The sequence below is a fragment of the Monopterus albus genome, unplaced genomic scaffold, assembly GCF_001952655.1.
Source record: "Monopterus albus unplaced genomic scaffold, M_albus_1.0 scaffold40.1, whole genome shotgun sequence".
Taxonomy (NCBI): domain Eukaryota; kingdom Metazoa; phylum Chordata; class Actinopteri; order Synbranchiformes; family Synbranchidae; genus Monopterus; species Monopterus albus.
The window spans coordinates 1,410,617-1,436,011 of NW_018127920.1; the positions used below are offsets into that span (position 1 = coordinate 1,410,617).

At 43.4% G+C, this 25,395-nt stretch overlaps 2 protein-coding genes across 5 annotated transcripts in view; both read left to right on the forward strand.

Annotated features, from left to right (window-relative positions):
• cux2b (cut-like homeobox 2b) overlaps positions 1-4,600 on the forward strand; it is a gene marked incomplete at its 5' end in the record, with an annotated part of 8,320 nt that extends 3,720 nt beyond the window's left edge. The window contains 4 exon segments of the mRNA XM_020599123.1: positions 1-125; positions 229-475; positions 477-503; positions 663-4,600. The exon segment at positions 1-125 is cut by the window's left edge and continues 24 nt beyond it. Coding sequence (XP_020454779.1) covers positions 1-125; positions 229-475; positions 477-503; positions 663-1,476 — 1,213 coding nt within the window.
• A 313-nt stretch (positions 4,601-4,913) lies between these two features.
• The window catches only part of mtmr3 (myotubularin related protein 3), a 22,921-nt gene continuing 2,439 nt past the window's right edge, over positions 4,914-25,395 (forward strand). The window contains exons 1-21 of one of the 4 annotated variants that reach the window (XM_020599210.1): positions 5,276-5,516; positions 6,355-6,480; positions 7,255-7,330; positions 8,088-8,144; positions 10,417-10,506; positions 11,253-11,369; positions 14,254-14,336; positions 15,175-15,341; positions 15,428-15,524; positions 15,821-15,934; positions 16,794-16,984; positions 17,379-17,510; positions 17,676-17,787; positions 18,834-19,029; positions 19,138-19,323; positions 19,527-19,697; positions 20,261-20,406; positions 20,845-22,366; positions 22,496-22,606; positions 22,781-22,869; positions 25,296-25,322. In XM_020599210.1, coding sequence (XP_020454866.1) covers positions 8,142-8,144; positions 10,417-10,506; positions 11,253-11,369; positions 14,254-14,336; positions 15,175-15,341; positions 15,428-15,524; positions 15,821-15,934; positions 16,794-16,984; positions 17,379-17,510; positions 17,676-17,787; positions 18,834-19,029; positions 19,138-19,323; positions 19,527-19,697; positions 20,261-20,406; positions 20,845-22,366; positions 22,496-22,606; positions 22,781-22,869; positions 25,296-25,322 — 3,554 coding nt within the window. In that variant the 5' untranslated portion in view covers positions 5,276-5,516; positions 6,355-6,480; positions 7,255-7,330; positions 8,088-8,141. Of the gene's footprint in view, positions 5,150-5,275; positions 5,517-5,731; positions 6,481-7,254; positions 7,331-8,087; positions 8,145-10,416; positions 10,507-11,252; positions 11,370-14,253; positions 14,337-15,174; positions 15,342-15,427; positions 15,525-15,820; positions 15,935-16,793; positions 16,985-17,378; positions 17,511-17,675; positions 17,788-18,833; positions 19,030-19,137; positions 19,324-19,526; positions 19,698-20,260; positions 20,407-20,844; positions 22,367-22,495; positions 22,607-22,780; positions 22,870-25,295; positions 25,323-25,395 lie in introns of those variants that run through there. The other 3 variants (XM_020599208.1, XM_020599209.1, XM_020599211.1) reach the window with 3 other exon arrangements.

Here is a 25,395-nt window from a genome sequence, read left to right on the forward strand (position 1 = left end):
CTTGCTATCCAGGCCCAAACCTTGGCACAAACTCAGCCTCAAAGGAAGGAAGCCATTTGTCCGCATGCAGCTGTGGCTCAATGATCCTCACAATGTAGACAAGCTGAGGGCCATGGAGAAGAAAGGTGGGGGCCTGGAGTGTACATTGTAACATTTGTGGCAGCAACTTTGATAATGTGTTGGCATTTTGTATATCTTTTGTATTTTGTATATCCCTTGTCCCTCCAGCTTATCTGAAAAGGCGGTACGGGCTGCTGAGCACCGGCTCAGACAGCGACTCACCCAGTACTCGTTCTGAGTGTGTCAGTCCTGCCTTGGCATCACTGGACCTGTGCCCTTACAGCCAGGTAAAGAAGCCTCGGGTGGTGCTGGGAACTGAGGAGGAAGAAGCCCTGAGGAAGGCTTACCTCCAGGAGCCCTACCCCTCTCAGAACACCATAGAGATGCTGGCTTCCCAGCTCAACCTCAAAACCAACAGTCATCTATTGGTTCCACAACTACAGGCCAGTTTGATGACCTTTACTAAAGGCTGCTACTGTTGTTTTCATTACTACATGTCACTGACATGTCACTGATGCAACTGAAAATCTGAAATGTAAATTATAAAATGAAATATTTTGACACAGTGTTTGCCTTTAAGTGACAGCAGTGTTTGTGTGCAGGTCCCGGATGCGACGAGAGGTGCTAATGGAGGGTCTGCCAGACAATGACACAGATGCTGGGCACCACAGTTATTCCCCCTCAGGGACGCAGAGCCCTCACTCTGATGGAGAAGAGAGGAGGCTGCAGCAGCCCTCAGGACACATCCACTCCAGCCTTCCTCTTGGCGCCAACGCAGCACTGCCTCATGTCAAACAGGAGGCAATAGACAGGGAAGACGGTGGGGAGGAGGGAAGAGAGGGTTCCATGAAACAGTCGAGAATTCAGTGTTTTTCCACAGCAACACCTTTCCCCCAGATGAAAAACCAGCATGAGGACTCCATCACTGGCTGCCGCGAGCCTCACTTGGCTGGCCAGGTCCTGAGACAGGAAGACGGGATAAACAGCCAGGCTCAAAGGCTTTACCCTGGCACAGTCTCCATAGATGGACCCCAGAAAGCCAGTCAGTCCAGGCATGAGGGGGAAGATGCCACAAAGTCGCCTGTTGACCCGGTCAGCTTCAAGGCTTCGTCAGAGCCCTGCCGTAGCAGCCTGGAGGTCTCCCTGAACTCCCCCTCTGCTGCATCTTCACCTGGCCTCATGATGTCAGTCTCCCCTGTCCCTTCATCCTCTGCACCCATATCACCTTCGCTGCCAAACCCGCCCTCAACAAGCACCAATCACAGCCTGGACGCTGGCCAGATCCCTCCATTCCAAAGCCCCAAACTCAACAGAAGCACTCAGAGACGCAATGAGAAAATGGCCAACCTTAATAACATCATCCATAGGCTAGAGAGAGCAGCCAATCGAGAGGAAACACTGGAATGGGAGTTTTAAGCCTCCTTTTACTTGCATTTAGTCCTGATGATCATCGCGGCACACTGGAGAGTCTCAGACAGAAGCTTCCTGAAGACTTTGAATGGAGCCTGGCTCATGAAGGCCTGTCCTCTAAGACTGATAACTCACAGGAAACAGGAACACAGAACTGAACATATGGCTGAAATCCCTGAGAACACTTAGAGTTAACTTAAAATGTTTATAAATGTGTATTTGTTTCGTTTTGTTTTTTGATAATGCATACTACTTTGAAATCTATGTGACAGCACTAGCTGTTATTTTAACCTACTGGACTTGACATGAAGACTTTTGCAGCTATGGTGTCATAAAATGTACACTGAAGTCCTGTAGATTGCCACTGGGTGAGATTAAAAAGACCCTTGTCTTAAGCCATTAAAAGCACTATAACTATTTGAGAAGAGACACTGACCAAATTTGCTACTTTTTGAATAGCAATTTTTCTGATTTTGTCTGTAAGACTGGACAGTTTAAGTCAAGTAACATGAAATCCTATTACTGACTGAGGGATAGTCCTTTAAGACTCTAAATATTCATCATCTTGTATGTACTTAGTTTCTTGGTGATATGTTTTGAAATATTTGTAACTCACACATATAAAATGTGGTTGTACATGTTGTAGAATTGTCTGCAATAGCCCTCTCTAAACCTGATGTAGCATGGTACACACCTGACCCTGTTATCCTCTGTAGTTAGTCACCTGTGATTATACTTGAGCGAAAACAAGAGAAAAAAAAAGTTGAAAACGCTGCAAAAAAATAAGAAAAAAGGAAACGGTTCAATCTACTGAGTAGAGTACTTTTAGTGTTTTGTTTTCTTTTTTCTTTGAATAATCCTTGAGGTTTACAGTTTAGGGCCCTTGTGCTTCTGGTAGTAAATGAGACATTCACTACTCATGAGCACAGTTTACATGATTGCTTTCAGACTTACCTCTCTAACTCTCCTAAGACGCTGGTTCTCAGACTGTAATGGGCCAAGACACAGGACACCTAGCTTACCTCGATTATGTTGATGCACATCATGCTATGACCAGGCATTTCATTCTTATACATAAACATGACCCACACTTATTTAAATCAGTGGAGGTAAAGTACAGGTATCATGCCTCCACGTAGAGAGATCAAACCCCAGTTTTAATGACAGACATCTAGCTTTTACAAAGAATTTGCTACTGTTGGAATAGACAGGGAGCTAACAGTTCTTGCGCATTATGCTCCTCCTGATTGAGTGCACTTTTTCAAAATGGGTCTTTTACTGTAGCTACAATAACTTGTACTTGATGAAACACCTCCAACCTCTAAGCACTGAGATGGTGTTTTGCTGGGCAGTTTGATGATCTTGGGCCATAACTAGGGCTAAAGCTCACAGAATCTGAGAGCATGATACATACAGCATGACCTCTCATCAACATGAAAACATTCATTCTGTAAGTACACTATATTCAAGGACACAAAAGGTTACAGGTATCCCCTCATATTAACTTTGACCACTTGTGTATTGTGTCTGTAGAAGTTTCTTTGTCATGCTTGCAAGATGTTCTTTATGTATTTTGCCTCTATTTTATACTCAGAACAGTTAGCTAGATATACAATACCTCGTGTATGAACTACTTACAGCACTTAGATTTTGATAATTGTGAGGACTCAAGAAAATTTCAAATATCAACATTATCTTAACTTAGTGTCCACAAGTCTTTGCCTTTTCTGTATCGTTGAAGTTGGTAGTAAACACTTGCACATGTCTACATAGTTCAGAGGACTTGGATTGTATTATGTAGAGATATATATTACACAATTGCTAAAAAACATTACTATCTTACATTCTTGGAACAAAATGTGCTGACTATATTGAAATAGAGTGTACAGATTTAATAAACCAAACCCATTCAAGCCAGTTCTGGTCTGGCAAGCTTGCCCACATTTTAGACCTTCTCTCAGGGTAGTCTTGCTTTTTAAAGCTTTACTGAAACAGTTGCTCTCATCAGTGGTGATGGCTATGAAAAACAGTGTGTGGTGTAGAGAATGAATCTGTTATATATTCAGTGGACCAGTGAAAGTTGTACTGTATGTATATGGGAATTGCAGCTTTCACAGAAAGCAGTGGTTTGCCGGAGAGTTGTTGCTGTTTTGTAATTCATTACACAGATGTGTCAAAGTACAGTGCAGATTGGAACCACCGGGACGAGGCTAATGGGTTGTGTTTCTGAGACCAGTAGACTTTGTTCTCTAAAAAACTGTTCTTGTTTTCTCTAGGAGCCACAGAAGATTTTTCTCTGGTTTTCGTACCACCATTTTTGTGCATAATATACGGTATGATTAGAAGTGGCATTTCTTAAATGGAAGTTTCATTGTCTTTCATGGTAACATGAACATATGACTGAAAAAGAAATGTATTTACCCAGACCATTATATCTTTATGTAAAGCTCATCTCATTGTTTTGCATGCGAGTCCATTCTGGTCAAGTGACAAGGGATAGATTGTGTTTTTGTGTTGGTTTTTTGGGCACAAGGACATTGAATCAGCACTTGAAGTCTTTTTACATTGATGAAGTCCATGCGTGCTACAGCTAATAAAATTGGCTCTCACAAAGTTATCATGAATTCAGTCAAATCAGACTCCAAAAACAACCCAGCAAACATTATTTCCAAGTCAATATTTAAATCAAGATTATTTTGTGCCATATCATATACCTCATGCATTATCCTCACAGGAGAAATGCCTTGTGGTAATGTGCGATCTAAGAGGGGTGTAGGGCTTTTTGTCACCCAGGTCAGAAAAAAAAAGCTAAGCTTTTTTAATATTAGCCCTATTTAGATGGTTTTATTTTATAATTGACATTAGTCACTAAATAAGATAATTGGTCAACGAATTTGAATAACTGCATTCAGAGTTGTTAAGAAATTAAACAATATTTACAACTGATTCTGAGGGCTTGTCACAAAGAAAAAAATACACTTGAAAGTCAGCCCATAAATAGAAGTGTCCTGCAGGCTTCAATAACTGACTGATGCCTCACATGTCAGGCTAATAAAGAATGGACAAAAGTATGCCAAGCGTCTTCGAATTTGCATATGTAAGCCATCATTCAATACATAATTGTTTAAGATTCTGCTGTGTTGTGTGTTTATTTCTTTATGGAAAGTAATGACCACCCTTTTGCCACATTTATAAATAGTACAGATTAATAAATAAAAAATGCAAACAAATTCGTAAAAGAGCTGTCATATGTACTATATGAATCTACAGCATACTAGCCATGCTGTCTGGAACATTTAGTACTTTCTACACTGTTGGTAGCTTTCCGATTATTTATGCCCATTGCAGAGACCATACAGGGTATCAGTTATTTGGGCAGCTACGGCCTACTGTTTAAATGATAGTACCGCGTGGTGTGCCTGAGCCCCTCCTCCTCACAAAACATTGCCAAGACGCGTGGCGTCACGTTGCTATGACGCAATGGCGTCACAAACGTAGGTTGGGCTGGAGAATTCGCGGCGATGGCGACGGCGGTTCTTTGCTGGAAAGGGACGCAGTGAAGCTGGCCTCAGCTCAGATATGACTAGCGTTTTTTTGATCGAGAATTATTTGCTGCTTAGTTCTTGCGCAGGCTTCGGATGAATACTTGGCTTCTAACTTCTCATAATTCCTTTCACTGGTGAGTCCGCCGGCTGTGGTTGTTTCCTCGCTGTTTTGACAGAGGCCTCCTTTTGGGGTCCGCCCTCCATCTCATAACAACAAAACAGTTGCTGTAGCTCGACCAGTTAATGCTAGGTAGCTAGTTAGCTGACAGTCTGGTCTGTGTTAGAGCTGCTAAAACTGATACAAAACAGCACGCTTACTACTAACGTAAAATGTTCGCTGCTTGCAGTCTGAATATCAACTTTGGACTAAGCGTCAATATATGATTTACTATATCGACTTAACATTACCACTCGTAGTTAACTATTGACGTTAGCTAGCTGCAGAAAATCTAGCTTAATGGAAACCCAAAAGAAGGAAGAGCAGCAGTGATGTTAATGTTGGTGTGTTACCGCTAGCTAATAGTTGCTTTTGGCCAGTGTTGGCATGGGCATTTAATTATCTGTCTGACAAGCCTGTTAGCATCATTGACGTTAGCTACAGACTTTAGTTTTTGTATCTGTTTAGTTAACACTGATTATGTTGTGTTGCGATAGTTACTTTTGGCCAGTGTTGGCATGGGTATTTAATTATATGTCTGACAAGCCTGTTGGCATCATTGACGTTAGCTAAAGACTTTAGTTTTTGTATCTGCTTAGTTAACACTGATTATGTTGTGTTGCAGAGCATTTAGCTTAGCATTAAGATTAAGCTATTATCCAAAGTAATGGGCATGTTTATATGGGTATTTTAGAAGACCAGCTTATATCGAAGTACCAACATTACGTTTGTGTAAGCAAAAGCTAGCTTTCTTAAGATATCACCGTCCTCTTAGCTAGTTTTTATTGCAAAGCCCTAATGCTAACTGTGAGATAGCTTAATATGTATTCTTTCAGTCACAGTGCCGACGTGTATGCTTTATGTGTCACCCTGAACGCTTTTCAGTGCTGCTGTGCACTGTCATTGCTACCTGGTTTTCAACGTAGTCAAGCCAACTGTCAGTTATTGAAATTCATCGCCTCGATATTTCATTTTGAAATTTGAGATCAGCTTGGAGATTAAGGCTGCTTTCTCGGTAAAGTTACAGCCTGTGGTGCATGGTTCCCTGTCACGGGATAGGAGTAACGTTAAGGCTGTAAGGGGCTTAGCCCTCCCTGTGTGACTCTGAATTCAGAGCCAGGCTGAACCGTAGCCACGGGTCATGAGCCCGCTGCAGTAAACAGAGATGTGTGTGTGTGGCAGATATGCTTTATCGGGCAGCACCACCAGTAGAAGCAGGACTCCTCAGTCAGTGAAGTTATGACCTCCCTTCACAGTTTCACACCACTGTCAACAAGAAGGTGGTGCAATGGGGCCTCCCTGCCGTTGGTGTGTTGGGATTTTTGTCTCATTTTAGGTATCTCAAATCTTCCCGAGAAGGTGTATTAAGGGCCTGAGCCGCTCATTCACCTTCTCGGATCAGATTTCACTCTGTGCAAGTGTACTGACCTTTACAACTATTTGTGGGCTTGTAGACTTCCAGATCCCTAACAGGTTGTCTGTTTTGAAAAGAATTGTTACAGACCACTTGTGTAAAGATCGGTGAATGGTATTTCTTCAGACATTTTAACTTTATATTTAGCAGAAAATTAATTCCAACCCACCAGTCAAGTGCTGTGAAGTGTTTGGCTGTACATGTGCTTAACCAGCCAGTTGGGCAGGTAACCAACCACTGCTGGGTGGTCTGACCATTACCAAAATTTCTTTTATAATATTGTGTCTGCCATACTTTCCATTCACTTGCATTAACATCAAAACATAGTGGAAGTGAAATCGATGTGGTTTATGGTTTGGGTGTATTTCTGAAGATGAACATTAGATGATTATGTCATGTGACTGAGCCATGTCTGTATGCAGGCAAGGCTGTTTAGTGCTTCAGGATCTAGCTGGCTTTTTCCCATTCCAGGACTCAATTTAAGTGGTATTGCTGAGCTCACATGCAAGCCACTGTGACCACCAGTACAGCTATATTTGCAAAGGAATCAAAAGAGCTTTTGTAGCTTGAATGTCTCAGTGAACAAATCCGCTGTTAGCAAAATACAAACAAGTTGGTCAAAAGCATTCGCTAATTATTTAGCTGCATGTTTGCCTTCATTCCCACAGATTTCCATGTCTTGTATGTAAGAGTTTCCAAGCAGGATCATCAGGACTGCTCATTGTCCATTACTGATTATCTGTGGTAAGTCTAAAAGATGTCGCATTATTTATTTTGTGATGTTTTTAGCCATCTGCCATTTCTTACATTGTGGCCTCCTGCACTTTTATTCTTCTATATGACATTTGATATAACTAACTGGATACAAGCTTTACTCAAGGCTGCAATCCTGCTGTTGCTAACCAAGCTTTCCCCTCTAGTGCCATTTCATGTTGAATTGATTTGTTATTGCTCATGCTGAACATGACTGCCCAACCAGGGGCTCACAGTTTCCTGGTCAGTCACAGGCTACAATTGGTTTGTTGCCTAGACTGATTCCCCGAGAAAGTATTTACACTTCCCGATGCTTGTACACAAGGTCACCACCAGCTTTTAAAACCCAGCCACTCCCTGGATTCTTCTTTCTTGTGAGCCCCTTGAAAATGTGTTCATATGCAGTCTAAACAAATCCAGCCAAGTTTAGTTCCTTTGGATATCTTAAAAACCACAAACTTGTATTAATTCTCTCTGTCTCTTTGACTATGCCTGTAATTGACCTGAGATTAGTGCTGATAGTGAGATTCAGATTAACCAGTATAATATAATGATTGCGAATTCTGTTTCTCTAAATGATGCTCCATATTTTACAATAATTTTAATTTGAAATGTATGAGAAACCTGACTTTAAAATGCTAGAAGACTCAGTGTACAAGGAGGATGCCAGTGCCATAGAGATAACATATCTGATTTACATGCTTCCTGTCAGAAGAACTTGTGAACTTTCTGTTTTCTTCTTGTACAGACTGTTCCGGGCCGGACGTTCTTGTCAGGTGACCCACACTCCTTCACAGGGGCCATGGTAGAGTATTTTCACTTTGTGCATGCTTTGGACAGTGTCCGCTGTCTGTTGTGTGGCCTCGGTGTAGAATTGGAAACTCTTGATTGATTTTTAATTAATCAACCATGTTTACCAGGATGTAGGCTTTTATGTCAGATGCAGCATTGTCAAAAGTTGTCCAAGGTTTTTTGGTGTATGGTTGCATCACAACATAACCACTGGACTGGATGCATTGCCTTTTGAACTGCGTGTTCTTGGCATGCTGCTGTGTGGCAGCTGCCTCCTGGCTGTCCTCAGCACACTGCTCCTCCAGCTGTGGTGACTCCGTGTATCAGCTCGGCTCATGCTGGGCCAGCATCCCACAGAATCCCACTGTCCGTTGCCTGCTATCACTTTTGAACACCTAAATATTTCTTTGCACAATGTTCAGACTAAAATCTCCTCCTGACCAAACAGAGACCACAGATTCCTGTTGATCTCATCAGCATATTTTCTTTCACCAAATTGCCCTCAAATTAAAATCCATGGCTCTGCTGATGGGTCTCCTCAGTGAAATATGTTCATCTTGCACATAACTGGTAACCTAAAATCTTCAATCTCAAAGAAAGCCTACAGACTGCTGATGAAAAGTGCTCTTAATAAAAATGTCCAGCCGACTAAAAATTTGATTTGGATTCTCCTTTCTTTTTGGTGTCTTGTGTAGATTAATGTCCATGTTTTCAGTTTAAGAGCCCTGTATGCTACTGGCATCTGTAATAGCATGGCTTGCTGTACAAGGCATGATTATAGTAAATTAGCCAGTGTTAAATGTTGTCGTGTGTGTGGGAAGGAGAAGACAACCACACAGTGCAGCATAAATACAGCACTGAAAAGGGTGGTTATAAGCCAGCTCTGTGTCACAATGAGAGTTGTGACACTTCTGTCATCTCCAAATAATGTGAAAGTCACTCACCTGGTGCTGTGGCCAGAAAAACCAAACCAAGGCCAAGTGAAACGAGTATGGCTGTAATCACACAGGCATTTTACTCTGCACAAAAAAAAAACGTAGGGGTTTGCGTGAGTCAGGGTATAGTGTTTCATGAAGTACGATTCGGAATATTTAGTTGGAAGAACTTATGTGTTTAAGTTCATTAAGCCAAAAGAGCACAGCAGTGTGTAACCCTCACAAACAGGATTTTACAACAGCTGTTTCATTTTTGGTTGTGGTGATCTTAAGGTAAACAGTAGAAAGACAGTATTCACGCAACCCACCAAAATTGCATGCTTGCTTGTATGTGACTGGCCAATGCACCGCCTTGCCAGATGATGTTACATTGCAGAAGAACTTGAACCCAATACACTGCATGATGCTGTGTCATTTTAGTGGTGGGCCCTGTAGTGCTAGTCCTCACTGCATCAGCAGCTTCCCTCATTCAGCTGGATGAGAGTGAAATCAGTGTGAATGCGGTCTAACACTCTTTTTTTTTTCCCTCAAAAACTACTACCGAAGTGGGCTGCATGCTTGTCATCGAGGGTTCTGCAAACCCTCTGCGCTCAATCAAAACCCCCTGTATATACATATTTTCACTGAAACTCTGCCCATGAGGTTGCATAGGTCCTTGGCTCTGTAGTACCATGTGACCTCAATGCTACATTAGAACCACATGAATACTATGTGTGCCGGCATCCTTAACTAATGGCTTGATTTGATGAAGTAAATCCTCAGAGCTATCTTCAGACATATGAAAATACTTGAAGTGCATCTTGTGATCTTTGGGGTGAATCTGTTTTACGAGTTAAATGAGCTCTCCATGTTTTCTTCTCATCCAGTTTAGATGACAAACAGACCATCACCTTGGTTCTCTGGCATGCAGTAAATACCACAAACACAGCAACTCCTCTTCTTCCTCCTCCTTTAGAATTTCATTCCATCTACACAGTTGAAGTGCAGTGGGAACTCTGCAAAGCCTTGTGCTACTAATACATACACATTGATTGTTGTGGCTTGCACACACATGGCCGGAGAGGCCGTGTGTAGTGACGTGCATAGCGTGTAGACCCCATAAGGTGGTCTTGTGCAAGGCCCCCCAGACAGTGTCTGTGGCACAGCTGTGCAGTCAAAGCAGAGAATGCATGCCACTGTACATAAGTGTGTGACAGTAGTAATGTGATAAATAAGGAATACTTGGCCAGCATTCTATGGACAAACATTTCAAAAGCCATATTAAAACTAGAAAACCAAGCAAAATATGAGACTGAAAGAAGGTTGTGGTTGTTAAAATTGATACTAATTCAGTGAATATTTTCTCTGCAGGAGGAGGAGGGGCAGCACAGCTTGGAGTGCATCCAGGCCAATCAGATCTTCCCCAAGAAGTCCCCCATCCTGGAGGAGGAGAACATGCAGGTGAGGGGGTTGTTGCTTATCTTGTGCTGTAAAAATCCCAGTTAGCCAGTCAGTTCTGTAATCAGTCACAGAACCACCTTGACACCAAGTTCATTGTCAGTTTGACCAGTGTTGAAGCAAAGTGTCAAAAGTGCTATCTGAATCCCTATAATCTGGAAAAAAGGAAGCTTATTTTACATTCTATGTTGAGAAACAAGCATAATGATGAGCCTTTAATCGCCTGCTTTAAGAAGCTACAAGTCCAGCACTTGTCATTGGTTGTTTGGTCATTCCATGTGGTCTTTGTTTTCCTATTTATACTTAACATTGTGTTGGTAGGTATTCAGTCAGCTTGTTGCAGGTGTGTAAATTTAAAAGCTTGCATTTCAACAAGTAGTGCGTGTTAACTGCAAACACTGTAGCCCGCTAAAATGATTGATTTGTCAAAGAGTCCTTTTTAAAATGGGAAGCATGTTCCAAAAACAGAAATGAGAACAACAGGCGAGTTCTTGGGTCCCATTGTTCTATAGTAAATTCACCAGTTGGTTATGGGGAAAGGTTTTTGCTGTGGAAAGAAAGTGAGTTTGTATCAGTGAAGCATTTGATTTTGCATATCTGATGTGGTAAAATGGTCAGCACATGGACAGACATTGCAAAATAGTCCTGATGTATCTAGTGAAGTATAATAATATGCATAATATCACTGGTGATCTATTGTATGTGGTGCTGCAGTTGGTTTCAAATGTTTTATCTCCTGCTGTTGCTAGGTGCCCTTTCCTGAACTGCACGGGGAGTTCACAGAATATGTGGGGAGAGCAGAGGATGCCATCACTGCTGTGTCCAACTACCGCCTACACATCAAGTTCAAAGAGTCCGTTGTCAATGTAAGTATTTCTGAAAAGTGAGTGATGAGCTTTAAACATGATTAGAGAATGTTTTTCACGCAGATCAGAATGCCCGAAGAATGAGCCTCATTGTTTCTACTTGAGGCTGTGTGACGGTATTAGTGTTTTGTGAATGGATAGAGCCGGGGACACTGTAGCCAGCACTGTAGTGACCAGGCCATTAGAGCTGATCTGCACTGGCAGCAGTGCCACGTGACTCTTCAACACCTCTTGTTTCTACACTTGCCTGGCCGCTCTGCTTTCTCTCTGTACTTGCAGTTGCCATGGTTGTAGTGGTTCCAGAGGGGATGCATAACAGTCGTGCCCTCTCTCTTCTCTTTTCACCATGTTAAGAGAGAGAATAGCATTGTGACCAAGTGTGGTCACTTTTTAAAACAGTCTCCTTTTGCCACTGCACGATGTTTTCTGCACTGTCTTTTATACTGTTACTAGACTGGTTCCAGTTTACAAAAATATGACTCATTACAATGTACAATCATGCTGTATATAAAAAAAACAAACAAACATTTATATGTATGTTCTGTATCTTGTGAACTAAACAGCTTTGTACTTCAAGAGTACATTGTTTGTACAGTGTAATATCTCACAGTCCAGTGACATACAATTCTTTGAACACTTTTAATAACAGATTTCCCTAATTTGTTGATGAAATTGTTCCCAAAATGCCTTAGGAAAATGATATGCTGGGTTCAGATCACAAACCTGCTCTGCTGCTGACATGTGAGAACTGAAATTTTGTGCAATGACAAATCATGTGCTGCAGAAAAAACACTTATAGTTATCCTTATTTTAAAAACTATCATCATCTCATTATATTAAAGGATACGCCATATCCAGGTGTATCCTCTAATATAATTTTATATTTATATTATTGCCAACAAATCCAATGAAAAGAACAAAACCAACAGGCAGTCCCACATACACTACACTAGTGCACAACATCTGCAGCTGTAATGGTCCTAAACAGCTATTTACTCCAGTTTGGGTAATGCTTGGTAAACACTAGTTCCCACATGTTTTGGAAAAAGTTCTAACCTTTTAGAAAATGAAAGCATATATTTATGTCCTGTTTTTAAGACTTGTCTTCCATGCACATAGGCAAGGGTTGGGGCGAGGGAAGTCAGGGAAAGACACACATTAACACATTGTACTTTTTTGGGCTTTTTAAGGGATTTATTAACAATAAAGAAAATAGAATATCACCAGTAGGAGTGTGTGATGTGACGATAAAAGATCGTGAATAATTAAAATGTCTCCACAATCTGCCTTTACACAGACTGTTTGCATTGCGCTACAGTGCACAGTTCTTTGGCCAGCATGCACCACAGAACAGTGCAAAACGTTTAGGCCACAATTAGTTTAGCTATTTTAGAAAGGTTGTAATAATTTATATTTAATGAACTACTCTCTACTGTATAATCATATGTCATTGATTAATTTAGGTTTAATATGTATTTTTTCAGTGGTTCTGGTGAATGTATCCATCGAACTGATTCCATGTCAGTCACATGTTGTTGGGTTTAAATGGACATCAGTGAGCCTCTGGTTACAGGGTTACAGGCTCACAGGCCATCCCTCAGTGCTCACATCAGACAGGGCCAGTGTTCTCCACACACACATTTGGAAGGGGTTGACGAGGCATCTGCAACACATGGCAGAGTTGTCAGAGCCAACAAATCAGGGTGGTAGGTGCTGGAATTGTGTGAAAGCCTGTTAATAAGCTGCCCAGGAATTTTGATGGTAGCCAGATTAGGGATATAGATTAGGGGACAGGAATTAAATCGTGGTAGCAGGATACTCGAACGTCCGGAATATGCTGCGATGGCACCTCAGCAAAGACAGAAAACAGCTAAAAAAAAAAAATCAACATGCATCCATTTCATTATTGTTCTCTCTGTTTTGTTTTGGATAGAGTTGTTGTTGTGAGGTGTCAGTAAGTACCACCAGAACTGCACAGTGTGGTGTGTGGGTGACTTGACTGTATGATTTGTGTTTGCCTGTCTGTTAACCAGCTGGTGCGTAGAGGAGTAGAATCCTGCTTGTTCATCCTGTTTAACACCAGGAGCTGGATTAAAGTAGATGCAATGAAAAAAATAGTCTTGGATAAACTCCAGACAAAACATTCAAGCTGCCAACCTTTTAATACATCACCAGGCAGTAACTCTGTCATTGCACTTGTATTGGGAGCTTGAGCTGCTGATGACCGACTGTCAATCGTGCATGACTCTGGACTGTGTGTGAACAGCAGCTTGAGCCACACCTCTTATTAAAGCCCTCTGCACTGCTGCAAAGTGCTCTTACTGTAGTGACACTAATTAACAGAGCTAAGCAAAAGCAGCATAGGTATTTCCCTGCAGTATTCAAAGTATGCTCTTAAATTGTGAGCACATGACACTTATACTTTAGATGGCATTTGCCTATAAAAGATAAGACCATAGCTATATGCAGACTTTAAGAGGATTATTTATAATTATAGAGCTTGGGGAGATGTGATGTGAAAAAGTAATTGAAATGTACCTGCACAAGTAATCTGTATGACTTGTGAACTTTTAGCTTAAGTGGTTTGGTTCATATAGTAAAATATTAGAAATAAAAATGTAATGTTGCCGCATGTTGGTTTCTTGGCATGAAGGCATCACTGTGTTGACCGCCACTAATCAGTTGGTGCCTACTACACTACTTGTACTGACTGCATGTGTTTGGTTAGTACATTTTTGGTATACCCTTTCTCAGGCATCCTGTTGCAGGATTAGTGTTGAGCATGTGTTAGCTTTCATTTGTGAGAATGGCTGAGATGCTAATTTAAATGTGTCCTTCAGAGTTTAGGTGGATGTGGGTTTGATGCTCCTTTTTTGATCTGCAGGTCCCTCTTCAGCTCATAGAGAGCGTAGAGTGTCGGGATATGTTCCAGCTTCATGTCACCTGTAAGGACTGCAAAGTTGTCAGGTATGACTGGTGACATACTTCTACAAGTCATTCCAACTGTTAGGCCCCCTGTTTGTTAAAGGAATAGAAACTTGGTTTGGAATCGCATTTCTTCTGTATCTAGTTGTAGAAAATTGTGATGGTCTGTGTGAAGTGAGCAGGTGACATCAAATAACAATTACAGCTAAACATCACCACTTTATTTTGACTTTTCTCACAGACATGCCAGACTTAATGTTGCTCTGGCAATATTTAAACATAACATGATAACAGACAGGTAGAGCCATGGACTATATGTTTGACCAAGATGAGCCCAGAATGGCCAGAACCACCAGAGTGGCTTCACCACATTCAACCCAACAAGAAACCACATGACAAGTTTGTGCTGATCATTGTCACAGAATTTACATCTAACCGGGCTTTGACTCAACCCGACAAAAATGTCAGCGCAAGCTCTTTACGTCACTGTGTTTACTGTATTTGAACCAGAGAGAGAGAGTTAATGATGCAGGTAAGCTATTAAATATGGCTGTAACATTAAAATAATTGAAGGTAAAAAGATCCATGCCCCTCTGCTTTGCTGTTTACCAATTGGAATTTGTGTTTGTATTATTATTATTTTATTTTTTTTTTGCAACTTGGAGTAGGAATTGTCAAATTTCTGTATTTAAAACAAATTCAAATGTAAATATCAGCAAAGATAATCAAATCAACTACTAATCAAAAATCAGCAAAATCGCCAAACAAGGAGATAAAGATGATAGAACCTTTCAAAAGGTTTCTCAGTACCTCCTTGTGCCCTCACAGTATTTTGTCATCTGGTTAAGGTGTAACATTGGCTTTTACATCTGATTCCCAGGTGTCAGTTCTCCACCTTTGAGCAATGTCAGGAATGGTTGAAACGCCTGAATGTGGCAGTGCGCCCTCCCTCTCGCCTGGAGGATCTCTTCTCCTTTGCCTTCCACGCCTGGTGCATGGATGTGTACGCCGGAGAGAAGGAGCAGCACGGCGAGCTGTGCAGGCCAGGTACTCTACTGTATCTCCCATGTCCACACATAACCCCAACAGAACCTCTGCTCTGGTCTTATCGGACATCTCTGCTCTCTCTGTAGGTGAACACGTGACCTCCTGGTTCAAGAACGAGGTGGAGAGAATGGAGTTTGACACTCAAAATGCTTGGAGAATATCAGACATCAACAGCAAGTTCAGGTACTAGCAGCTTTCATTCACAATACATAACCTGCTGCTGTGTTGATTTCCATCACTCCCAGCTTCGTCCTTTGCTTTCATTGGCATACAGCACAAGTCATTGTGTGTGTGTGTGTGTGTAGACACTGGGTGGTTGTGTTATTATACTCCAGTGGCGCTGTGCTCTGTTGTAGATAAGGGCCCATCCCAGGATTAGGTGTCTGTAGACAGAGAGTTTAGTTAAGCCATCACAGCCCTACCTCTCCTGCCTCTCTCAGTGTTTCGTTGTTGCTCTCTCTCTCCCTCTGTTCTGCCAGGCTTTGCCCCAGTTATCCTCAGCAGCTCCTGGTGCCCGCCTGGATCACTGACAAGGAGTTGGAAAATGTGGCAGCCTTTCGCTCCTGGAAGAGGTTTCCTGCTGTGGTTTATAGGTTGGTTGGTTTATTTCTCCCTTAGCTCTTTAAACCAGAAGCTCAGTCTCTTTAATCAAACTAGTGCTAGAAATAAGGGGAAATGAGGAATAAAGCAAAAGTATTCCACAGCTAGTCATACATAGTTGTCTTTGAATTTTTAATTGTATCATGGTTTCATCGAATCGTACACGGTAATGTGCATTGAATCACAAATTAGAAAAAACGTTTGATAATTTTTATAATTTCTCATGTTGTTCTTAAGAAAGGGGTGGCACAGTGGTGAAGGGGTTAGCACTGTCCCCTCACATAAATTGCCCATAGGTATGAGCAGTTGTCTGTCCAGTGTCTACCCCCACCTCTTGTCCAGTGTTAGCTGGGATTGGCTCCGCCCCCCCCTGACCCTGACAGGGTAGGCACCTTTAATTATGGGTGGATGGGCTTCACTGGATCAAGCTTCTGAAATTAGATTTAGTATTACATCTTACTAAACTAAATACATGTGTGTTTTGGACTGTTGATGAGACAAAGCACGCTATTTGAATAAGTCAACTTGGACTTTAGGAAATTGTAGCAATTAATATATTAACCAAAAAATAATGGTCATGTTTGTGGATAATGCAAATAAATGTTATATGTAACTCTACTGATTTAAAAAAAAAAAAAAAAGTGTTGTGCGAGGGAAATAGATAATGGATAAGTTCTCTCTTATCCATAACATAGCCTGTATCTTTGTACTTTCAGTGCACGCTGTAGCAGTAAATAGTACTTTATCCTGTAAATAACATTATAGCCCAGATTAAATGAACAGCCATTTTTTTCCCTGAAGGCAGTGGACTGACTGTATTTTTGTGTTGTGTCTAACCCCTCACTCACATAGACACCTGAACACAGGGGCTGTGATTGCCCGCTGTGGCCAGCCAGAGGTCAGCTGGTGGGGCTGGAGGAACGCTGATGATGAGCACTTGGTCCAGTCCATTGCCAAAGCCTGCGCCGTGGACAGCAGCTCCTGCAAACACCTTCTCAATGGAAGCTACACCAACGGCACAGACCTGCCTGATACTGACTTTGGTAAGAACTTGCACTGAGTTTCTTGCACCCTCTCACTCACACACTGACATAATGTATCCACCCACAGACACACACTTCAATCTGAACACACACTCCACACACAGCTCTTCAAGCTGAGGACTTGCAATGTGCATGTATTTGTAGCAGACGCTGTGCTACAATCTGACCTGTCATGACTTGTCTGAATCAGCAGACTCACACACAGAGCACAGTAACTTTGTATGTCAAACAGATTGGGATGCGCCTGGACACTACACATCCATGTTAATTGTTATAGTACTTGGACTTTTGATTGTGATAATATCTCAACTGCAACTCCACCCCAACCCAGCCCAAGTTTCATGCAACCTGAAGTTCACAGTTGTAAGTGTGATATGTTTTGTGTATGTATCAGAATCATCCATGACAAACAGCTCAGAGGTGGAGACGTTAGCCACCCAGCCCCACAAGTTACTGATTCTGGATGCCAGGTCCTACGCCGCAGCCGTAGCTAACAGGGCCAAGGGTGGAGGCAGCGAGTGCCCAGGTAGGTCCTCTCAGCTCAGTCCCTGGTTACAAGCAGATTTAGGTCACTCTGTGCTGTGGATTCAGTGGCTGTATTCTGTTTTCTGGCTGTTCTCTGTATTAAAGTTTAAGCTGCCACCAGTTTTTGTTTTCTCATGTTTTAACCCTTGTTTTTCTCCTGTTCCAGAGTACTATCCCAATTGTGAGGTGGTGTTTATGGGCATGGCCAACATCCACTCTATCCGTAAGAGCTTCCAGTCTCTGCGTTTCCTCTGTACTCAGATGCCTGATCCAGCTAAGTGAGTGTTTCTATGCCTCCAACAGTGCTTCCACCTTCTTCTGGTCATAACTCCACAGTACTGCAGTCAAAAACTATTAAACCCCAAGCTCTCAAACTTTGTTGTAGTAACTGTAAGTAACTAGTAATCACAGCTGTGCTTTGGCCTTGGCTTTAGAACTGAGCCTGATTTAGAAAGTCTGGGTCAACCCCAAGTGGAGATCTCTTTCCATCTGCACTCCCAGACTTGATGCCACAATGATGTGGAGTTGAATAACTCTGGCTTGAGTGAGCGTTGTTGAAAGTGGTTAGGAGATCAAATCAGAAGATAAAAACAGCTGCCTTTATGACCTTGTTTATGCAAAACAGCAGGGTGTAAAGATTTCTCAAATTTTCAGTTTTGTTTTGCTTGTCAAGTATTATGTAGCACTATGCTGACAATGATTTTTGCTGTCACAAGGCTGCCTGTGTCAGACTCCATAGTGCTTAGAATAATAACCCAGATAAGAGAGGACAAGTGAAACATTTACTCATAATTGAAGCGTGAAGTACAATGTCATTCATTTAGAATCATGCTTCTGGACACCTGACTAATGCAGCTCTTACATTTGTTCTGCTTTCAACACTTCAATTCAATCTCTGCCAACTCTTGAGAAAAAGATCTCTCTTCACTGGGTTCACCAGCTTGTCTTTAACTTTGTCTGTCTGTTGTGTGGTCCTGAGCAGGTGGTGCACAGTGGGTTTCTCAGCACTTGTTTGCTTGAAACAGTTGCTTAAAAACAACAGATTTGCTTAAATATGCATTATGTTTATACAACGTTTACAGTGCTCTCTTTGCATGCTTTTACAGAGATTTATTATTTATTTTGTCCCCTTGCATGTTGTAATTCTGCTACTTTTTAATTGTGTGGCCATGAAAAAGACATGATACACGTCTTGGTTGTGCAAAGCAGCTGAGGCTATAAATGATGCAGTATGTATGTGAAACTGGGCCATGCTATGTATTGGTCCTTCTGATTTTTTTATTTTTATTTTTTTATTGCTCTGTTCCTCTCTGTGTGCCTGCAGCTGGCTGTCTGCACTGGAGAGCACAAAATGGCTGCAGCACCTCTCTCTGCTATTGAAGGCAGCACTGCTGGTGGTCAATGCTGTGGACAGGGACCACAGGCCCGTCCTGGTGCATTGCTCTGATGGTTGGGACCGCACACCTCAGATCGTTGCTTTGTCCAAGCTGCTGCTTGACCCCTACTACCGCACTACTGAGGTACAGATGAAGACTCCTGTTTTCCCACTTTTGATATTTGAGTGAGTCAACATTTTTTCCAAAGTTTTTGTCAGAATATCTGTAAGATCTTGTGACATCTTTGTGCAGGGCTTCCAGGTTTTGGTGGAAACTGAGTGGCTGGACTTTGGCCATAAGTTTGCAGATCGCTGCGGCCATGGAGAAAACTCTGAAGATTTGAATGAGCGCTGTCCCGTCTTCCTGCAGTGGCTGGACTGTGTTCACCAACTGCAGAGGCAGTTCCCATGCTCCTTTGAGTTTAATGAGGCTTTTCTGGTGCGTGTTGGTGGTGGAAATCTAACACTATGATTGCAAATCTGTCTTCCTGTATTCATGTTCAGCTTTTAATTGTGAGCCACTGATATGCAGTTGCAGTCTGGGTGTGCTCACGAGTCGTATGAGGAAACCCCTGTCATTTTTATTATTGTACCTGAGGTGTGTATGCAAGTCTCTACACGTCCATGTGTATGTGTGTACAGGTAAAGCTGGTGCAGCACACCTACTCCTGTCTGTTTGGCACCTTCCTGTGTAACAGTGGCAAAGAGAGGAAGGACCGCCATGTTCAGGAGAGGACCTGCTCGGTGTGGTCGCTGCTCAGACCAGCCAACCGCGCTCTGAGGAACATGCTGTACTCCTCACACTCCGAGATTGTATGTCCACTGTCTGTCCCTGCATGTCCTTTAGGAAGTGGAGTACTGCTAGTTTTGTTTCTGATGAAACTTTAAAATAATTGATCTAACTGAACACCTTAAGCATGTTCAAAAAGATTTGTACAAATGACAAAGCAGACTAAAGTCCAACATGAGAAATGTTAAATCTGTCTGAAAATGTGTCGGTGTAATTAATTTGGAAAGCAGGCTATGGTTTCCAAATCCTGCATTTCCGCACAGAAAAGTCTTCAGATACATTATGGGAAAGATTAGCCCCTGAGCCATGTATTTCATAATGTGTCTTCAGATTTATTGTTAATTAAGGGCTCAAATGAGCCTTTTTGCAACCTTCTTACAATTGCATTTTTGTGGTCACTGTTGTTATGGTGCTTGCATTTGTGTGTGTGTGTGTGTGTGTGTGTGATGGCCATGAATGTTTTCTACCTAACATGTTTTCAGAGCTCCACAGGTTCTTGTCATATCATTTTTTCTTGGGTGAATGTTGCTGTTGTCATTTTCTCCTCTGATTATGTCCTGAGGTAAGTTTACAGCTGTTGTTGCAGGTTCTCCACCCAGTGTGTCATGTGCGCAATCTGATGCTGTGGACGGCTGTGTACCTGCCCAGCTCTTCCCCCACCACCCCTTCCGATGATTCCTGTGCCCCCTACCCTGGGCCCGGTGTCAACCCAGAGGATGCGCCCCTGGGCAGGTGAGTCTGGTGCGCTGGCAGCCTACCCCCTTCCTTCATCATGTAAGGTCACCACAGGCCAAGAACTCCCACAGCCGGAGAGGCCTGGCTTTACAACTCATCTGCATGGATACTTTGTTCTGCTCTGGCCCAGTCATAGATACTGTTGAATGCTTTGCTTATCTCATGCCACATGATAGTCATACCATGATGGAATAACACCAGGAAGTAGTTTCATTTCAATTTTGATAATGTTTATTGCAGCTTAGCTGTGTGTTAGACCAAGTATGAATGCTTCCTTTTTTGTTTTATGAGGCTGACATGCGATTGATTTGTTAAACATTTTGTGATGTTTATGTGCATCTTCAGACTGAATCATAAAGTATCAGACACACTGAGAAATTATTATGTAATGAAATGTTGTTTCTGTGCATAATGCTTCCGTTGTTTCCTGGTCAGACGTACGAAGACTCGCTCCTTTGACAACTTGCCCAGTGCATGTGAGCTGGGAAGCTCACTGGCTCCAAACCGTCGCTCCAGTGACCCAAGTCTGAATGAGAAGTGGCAGGACCACCGGCGCTCCCTGGAGCTCAACGTGGCAGCGGGGCCTGAGGGAGGGGGGTACCAGGATCAGGAGGTGCGGCCTAATGGAGTTTTGGTTTACGCAGATGGCATGGACTCTGAGCTGGATGACAGCCCACAGCCCCAGGACTTACAAACTGAGCTTGGGCGGGGAGCCTCTGTGAATCCGGCATCAGTTGGTGAGGAAGCAGAGGAGGCTGAGCTTTCTGTGGCAGTAGGTGTGGCCGAGGGCCAAATGGAGAACATTCTCCAGGAAGCCACAAAGGAGGAGGCAGGAGCAGATCAGAAAGAGGGAAGTACTGCTGTCAGTCATGTCTTTAACAATGTTGACATAGAGCTGAAGCAACAAGCAAAAGTTGGGGAGGAGGATCAGTGTGTGAAGGTCAATGGGACTGAGATGCACAGAGAAGCATTTGTTAATGGTCACCATCTGGAAAATGGTGTAATGGAATCTGAGGAGGATGGGAAGTCGCCAGCTCAGGCCAAACAAAAGGCAGAGGAGCTGGATCAACAGGCAGCTGAGGTGACTCAGACACCAGAGAATCTGGTGAAGCAGGATGTTGAAAACGCTTCTGTACAAGAGCTACTTGCACTTGGAGCCAGTGAGCCACAGCAGCCTGCAGCCCATAGAACTCTAACTAATGGCTTTGTGGACATGTCATCTGAAGAGCCAGGTGTGGATCAGGAGACCCGCCGTGACTCTGAATCTGACCGCTGTGTCTCTGAGCTGGTGGAGCTAGTGGATAAGAGGGCCTCCCTGATGGAAAGCTCCACAGAGACTTTAACTGAAGAGGCCTGCAGCAGGTTGGAGCTACCAGCACAGCCTCCTGTTTGCCTCAGTTGTCAGCCCTGTAGTGACGGCAGGAGCGAGCTGCCCTTCTCCAGGAAAGAGAGAGGACTGGAGACAGGCGAACTCGGCTTTATCAGAACTTTAAATGGGGGCACCAAGCGACCCTCTGTCAGTGCCTTTCAGTCTGCCAGTGCTGACCTCAGCAGGGACGGACTTTGTAACGGTGAAAGCTCCTATGGTGAGCCCTGTGGGGGTCCACACTGTGTCAAAGGGAATGGGGAGCGGGCCCCTCTGAGTCGACAGGTGTCTCTAGCGAGCTGTAACTCCCTAGTCCTCCCCCAGCGGGGCAGCTGCTCCCATTACCGCTGGTGCCTTGCCTCACTGGGCCGGGCCGCCAACAGCCCGGAGCAGCCGTCCCGCAGCCACCTGGACGATGATGGACTGACGCTGCACACAGACGCCATCCAGCAGAGGCTGAGGCAGATCGAGGCAGGGCATCAGATGGAAGTGGAGACTCTGAAGAAGCAGGTGCAGGAGCTCTGGTGCCGCCTGGAGAATCAGCAGCACATCAACTCACATAGGATCAACGGAGACATGGGAGATGAAGTGGTAAGATACTGCAGTAGGTTTTTAATGAAACACCCTGACCTGGATGTAACTGATCAGTTGTAACTGCACTCAGATGATTCCTTAGCATTTGTTGGTTAAAGTGAGCTTGATTCTGTCTCCTTTGTGCAGACCTCGATGACAGATTCAGAGTACAACCTAGACCCCAACTGTTTGTCACGCTGCAGCACAGAGCTCTTTTCTGAGACCAGCTGGGAGCAGGTGAACACACAGGACATGGAGGTGAGCTGCTGGGGTACTCTGAACTGATTTATTAAGGATGGAAAGAAAAAAGCTCTCAAAGCAATGGCTGTTTGTTTTGAGCTGGTATTTATAGACTTCAGAAATAGCAGTTGATGTTTGTGAATGAGCAAATCTGTAGCCAGGAGCTGTAAACTGATGTCCTCTGCATTATAGGTCACTCGCTGGTACCCTGATCACTTGGCAGCCCAGTGTTACGGCTGTGAGAGCATGTTCTGGCTCGCCACCAGGAAGCATCACTGCAGGTAAACACTGAGGATTATCAAGCTGCAGAAGCTCAGACTCTTAGTCACTATCACTGTAATTGACCCGTCCTGTTTGTCTCTGTTCAAGCTCCTCTCCTGTTCACAACTAGTTTCTCTTATCCATATACATCCAGACTGTGTCTAGATTCTGCTGAGGCTGTTTACAGTTCACACTAGGTAACAGAATGAGTCTCTACTGGGTTGAGGTCTTGGCTCTGACTAGGCCACTCCAAAAGGTGGACTTTGTGTCTCTGAAACCATTCTGTAGTAGATTTACTCCAATGTTTAGGCTCATTGTTCTGCTGCATCACCCAGATTGTTCTGAGCTTCAGCTTGCTGACAGCCACCCTGACATTATCCTGTAGGATACCTTGATAAACTTGGGAATTTATTTTCCTCTCCGCAGTGGCAAGAGGTCCAGATCCAGAAATAGCAAAGCAGCCCCACATCATGATGCTTCCTCCCCAATACTTCACTGTTGGGATGATGTTTTCATGTTGGTTCGCAGTTCTCTTTTTACGCCCTACGTAGTGCTTTGGGCTCTTCCCAAACAATTCTACCTTTGTTTCACCTGTCCACAAGACATTTTCCCAGTAGTGTTGTAGAGTGTCAACGTGGTCTTTGGCAAACTTCAGGCATGCCGCAGTGTTGTTTTTGGAGACAAATGGCTCCCTCCATGGGCAACACAGCGGCACGGTTCTTAGCGCTGTCCCTTCACACCAAGAAGGTTCCAGGTTCAAGCCCGGGCCGACCCAGAGCCTTTCTCTGCGGGGGTTGCATGTGCCTGTGTGGGTTGTCTCTGGGTACTCCGGCTTCCTCCCACAGTCCAAAGATATGCAGCTTAGGTTGATTGGTGACTCTGAATTGCCCCTAGGAGTGAGTTTGAGAATGTCTACAGGTTAGCCCTGTGATAGACTGGCAACCTGTCCTGAGCATTGTGTTGTGCCTTTGGAGTGAACTTGGCTGGGTGCCCACTTCTATGGAGCGTAGCCACAGTACTTAATCGTCTCTATTTATAGACGGTATGTCTACCTGTGGACCGATGAATATCTAAAGTCTTTGAGATGACTCTAACCATTTCCAGCTACAGGCAAATCAACAACTCTTGATCTTCTGAGATCTGGCATCAGCTGATGCTGCTTGTGAACAGCACACTGACACCGTTTGTTTTTATAAGTCAAGGTAGTTTTAAACCGCTCCTCCATTCTTGTTTCATTGATCAGACTACAACAAATAATATTAACAGATAACATGGATCTTTTGGCAGCTATCAAGTTGATGTGCTATCTGCAACTACTGAGCCAAAGATGGTTTGTGAGGGGAGAGAGCGAGACCTCACTCCGTCTCTGTAACACCACTGATGGACTGTGGGTTTGTAGTTCGAAAAGGCATCAGAGTGGTGACTCTTCTCCTGTCAAAGCAGGTTTAGGAGAATCTCCTAAGACAGTTTCTGTCTTCTCAGCTCACAAAAGCTGATCACAGATCCATTTTAGTCATTTATGATTTGAATTTGATAAAATGCTGCCTAATATCAACCCTGTTTGCAGACCACAGCTTGAAATAAAATAGACACTAACTTACTGTGCACTGTACTGTGCGAGTGGATGTGCTTAAAACAATGGCCACAGCACATCCTTAATGTGTTTTACTTTGAACCACAGCTGTATTTTAACTTTCCACTATGAGTAGGTAAACAAAGTTGTTTAAGTTTTAAGCCATTTAGTACTGCACTTTCACAAAGTGGGGGTGGGGGGGCTTTTTCGATTGTCACAGTAAGAGAGGTCAAAACTGCAGTTTCTGCATTTGCCATCATTGATAGTATCTGTCATACCTTCACTGATGGTAAACGCCCATTATAAACACACCAGTGCATTGTGAAGGTGATGGTGTTGTCAGGGTTGCGTTCTCATTATACAGCAGTTTTGGCAAGCTGAGCAGAGCTCTCTCTGCTTGACAGGCAAACAGGAATTTAAAACCAGCCTGTTATTTATTTAATTAGGCAGGGGTGCTGGCCTATACTGCTGTGCCCACACATACCTGTGCACAGTCAAGTAGGGTAGGTGTAGTGTGGCTTTGTGTCTTATACTGTCAGCTTCTGGTATTTCTTGGGCGTTATCATTTCCTCATGTCACTGTTGTGTGCTCTTTACTTGTGTTTCTCTCTGCTGGGTTGGATCAGGCTAATCACTGAATGGCAAAACTCTGAGCAGAGTTCATCTTTGGATGTTCAGATGTTCATCCAGTCTGGCCTGGAGTGTTTATTGTAAACAGCATAGACTTGATAGTCTCACAGTTGTGGCTATCTTAGATGTTTCTGAACTTTGTAAAGCTGACACACTGGCAGCAGGACGTGTGTTTTAGCATGTCAAGGTTTCTGCACTGCTCAGGCAGTTCTTATCCATCGTCTGCCCTTCTCCTCCTCTACAGTGGCAGGGAACCTGTCCAGGAGGTCTGGTGAGATCCGGCTCCCCCTGTCTCCCTATCTCCCATCACCTCACCCTCCACCCTCCACCCTTTTAACCTGGCA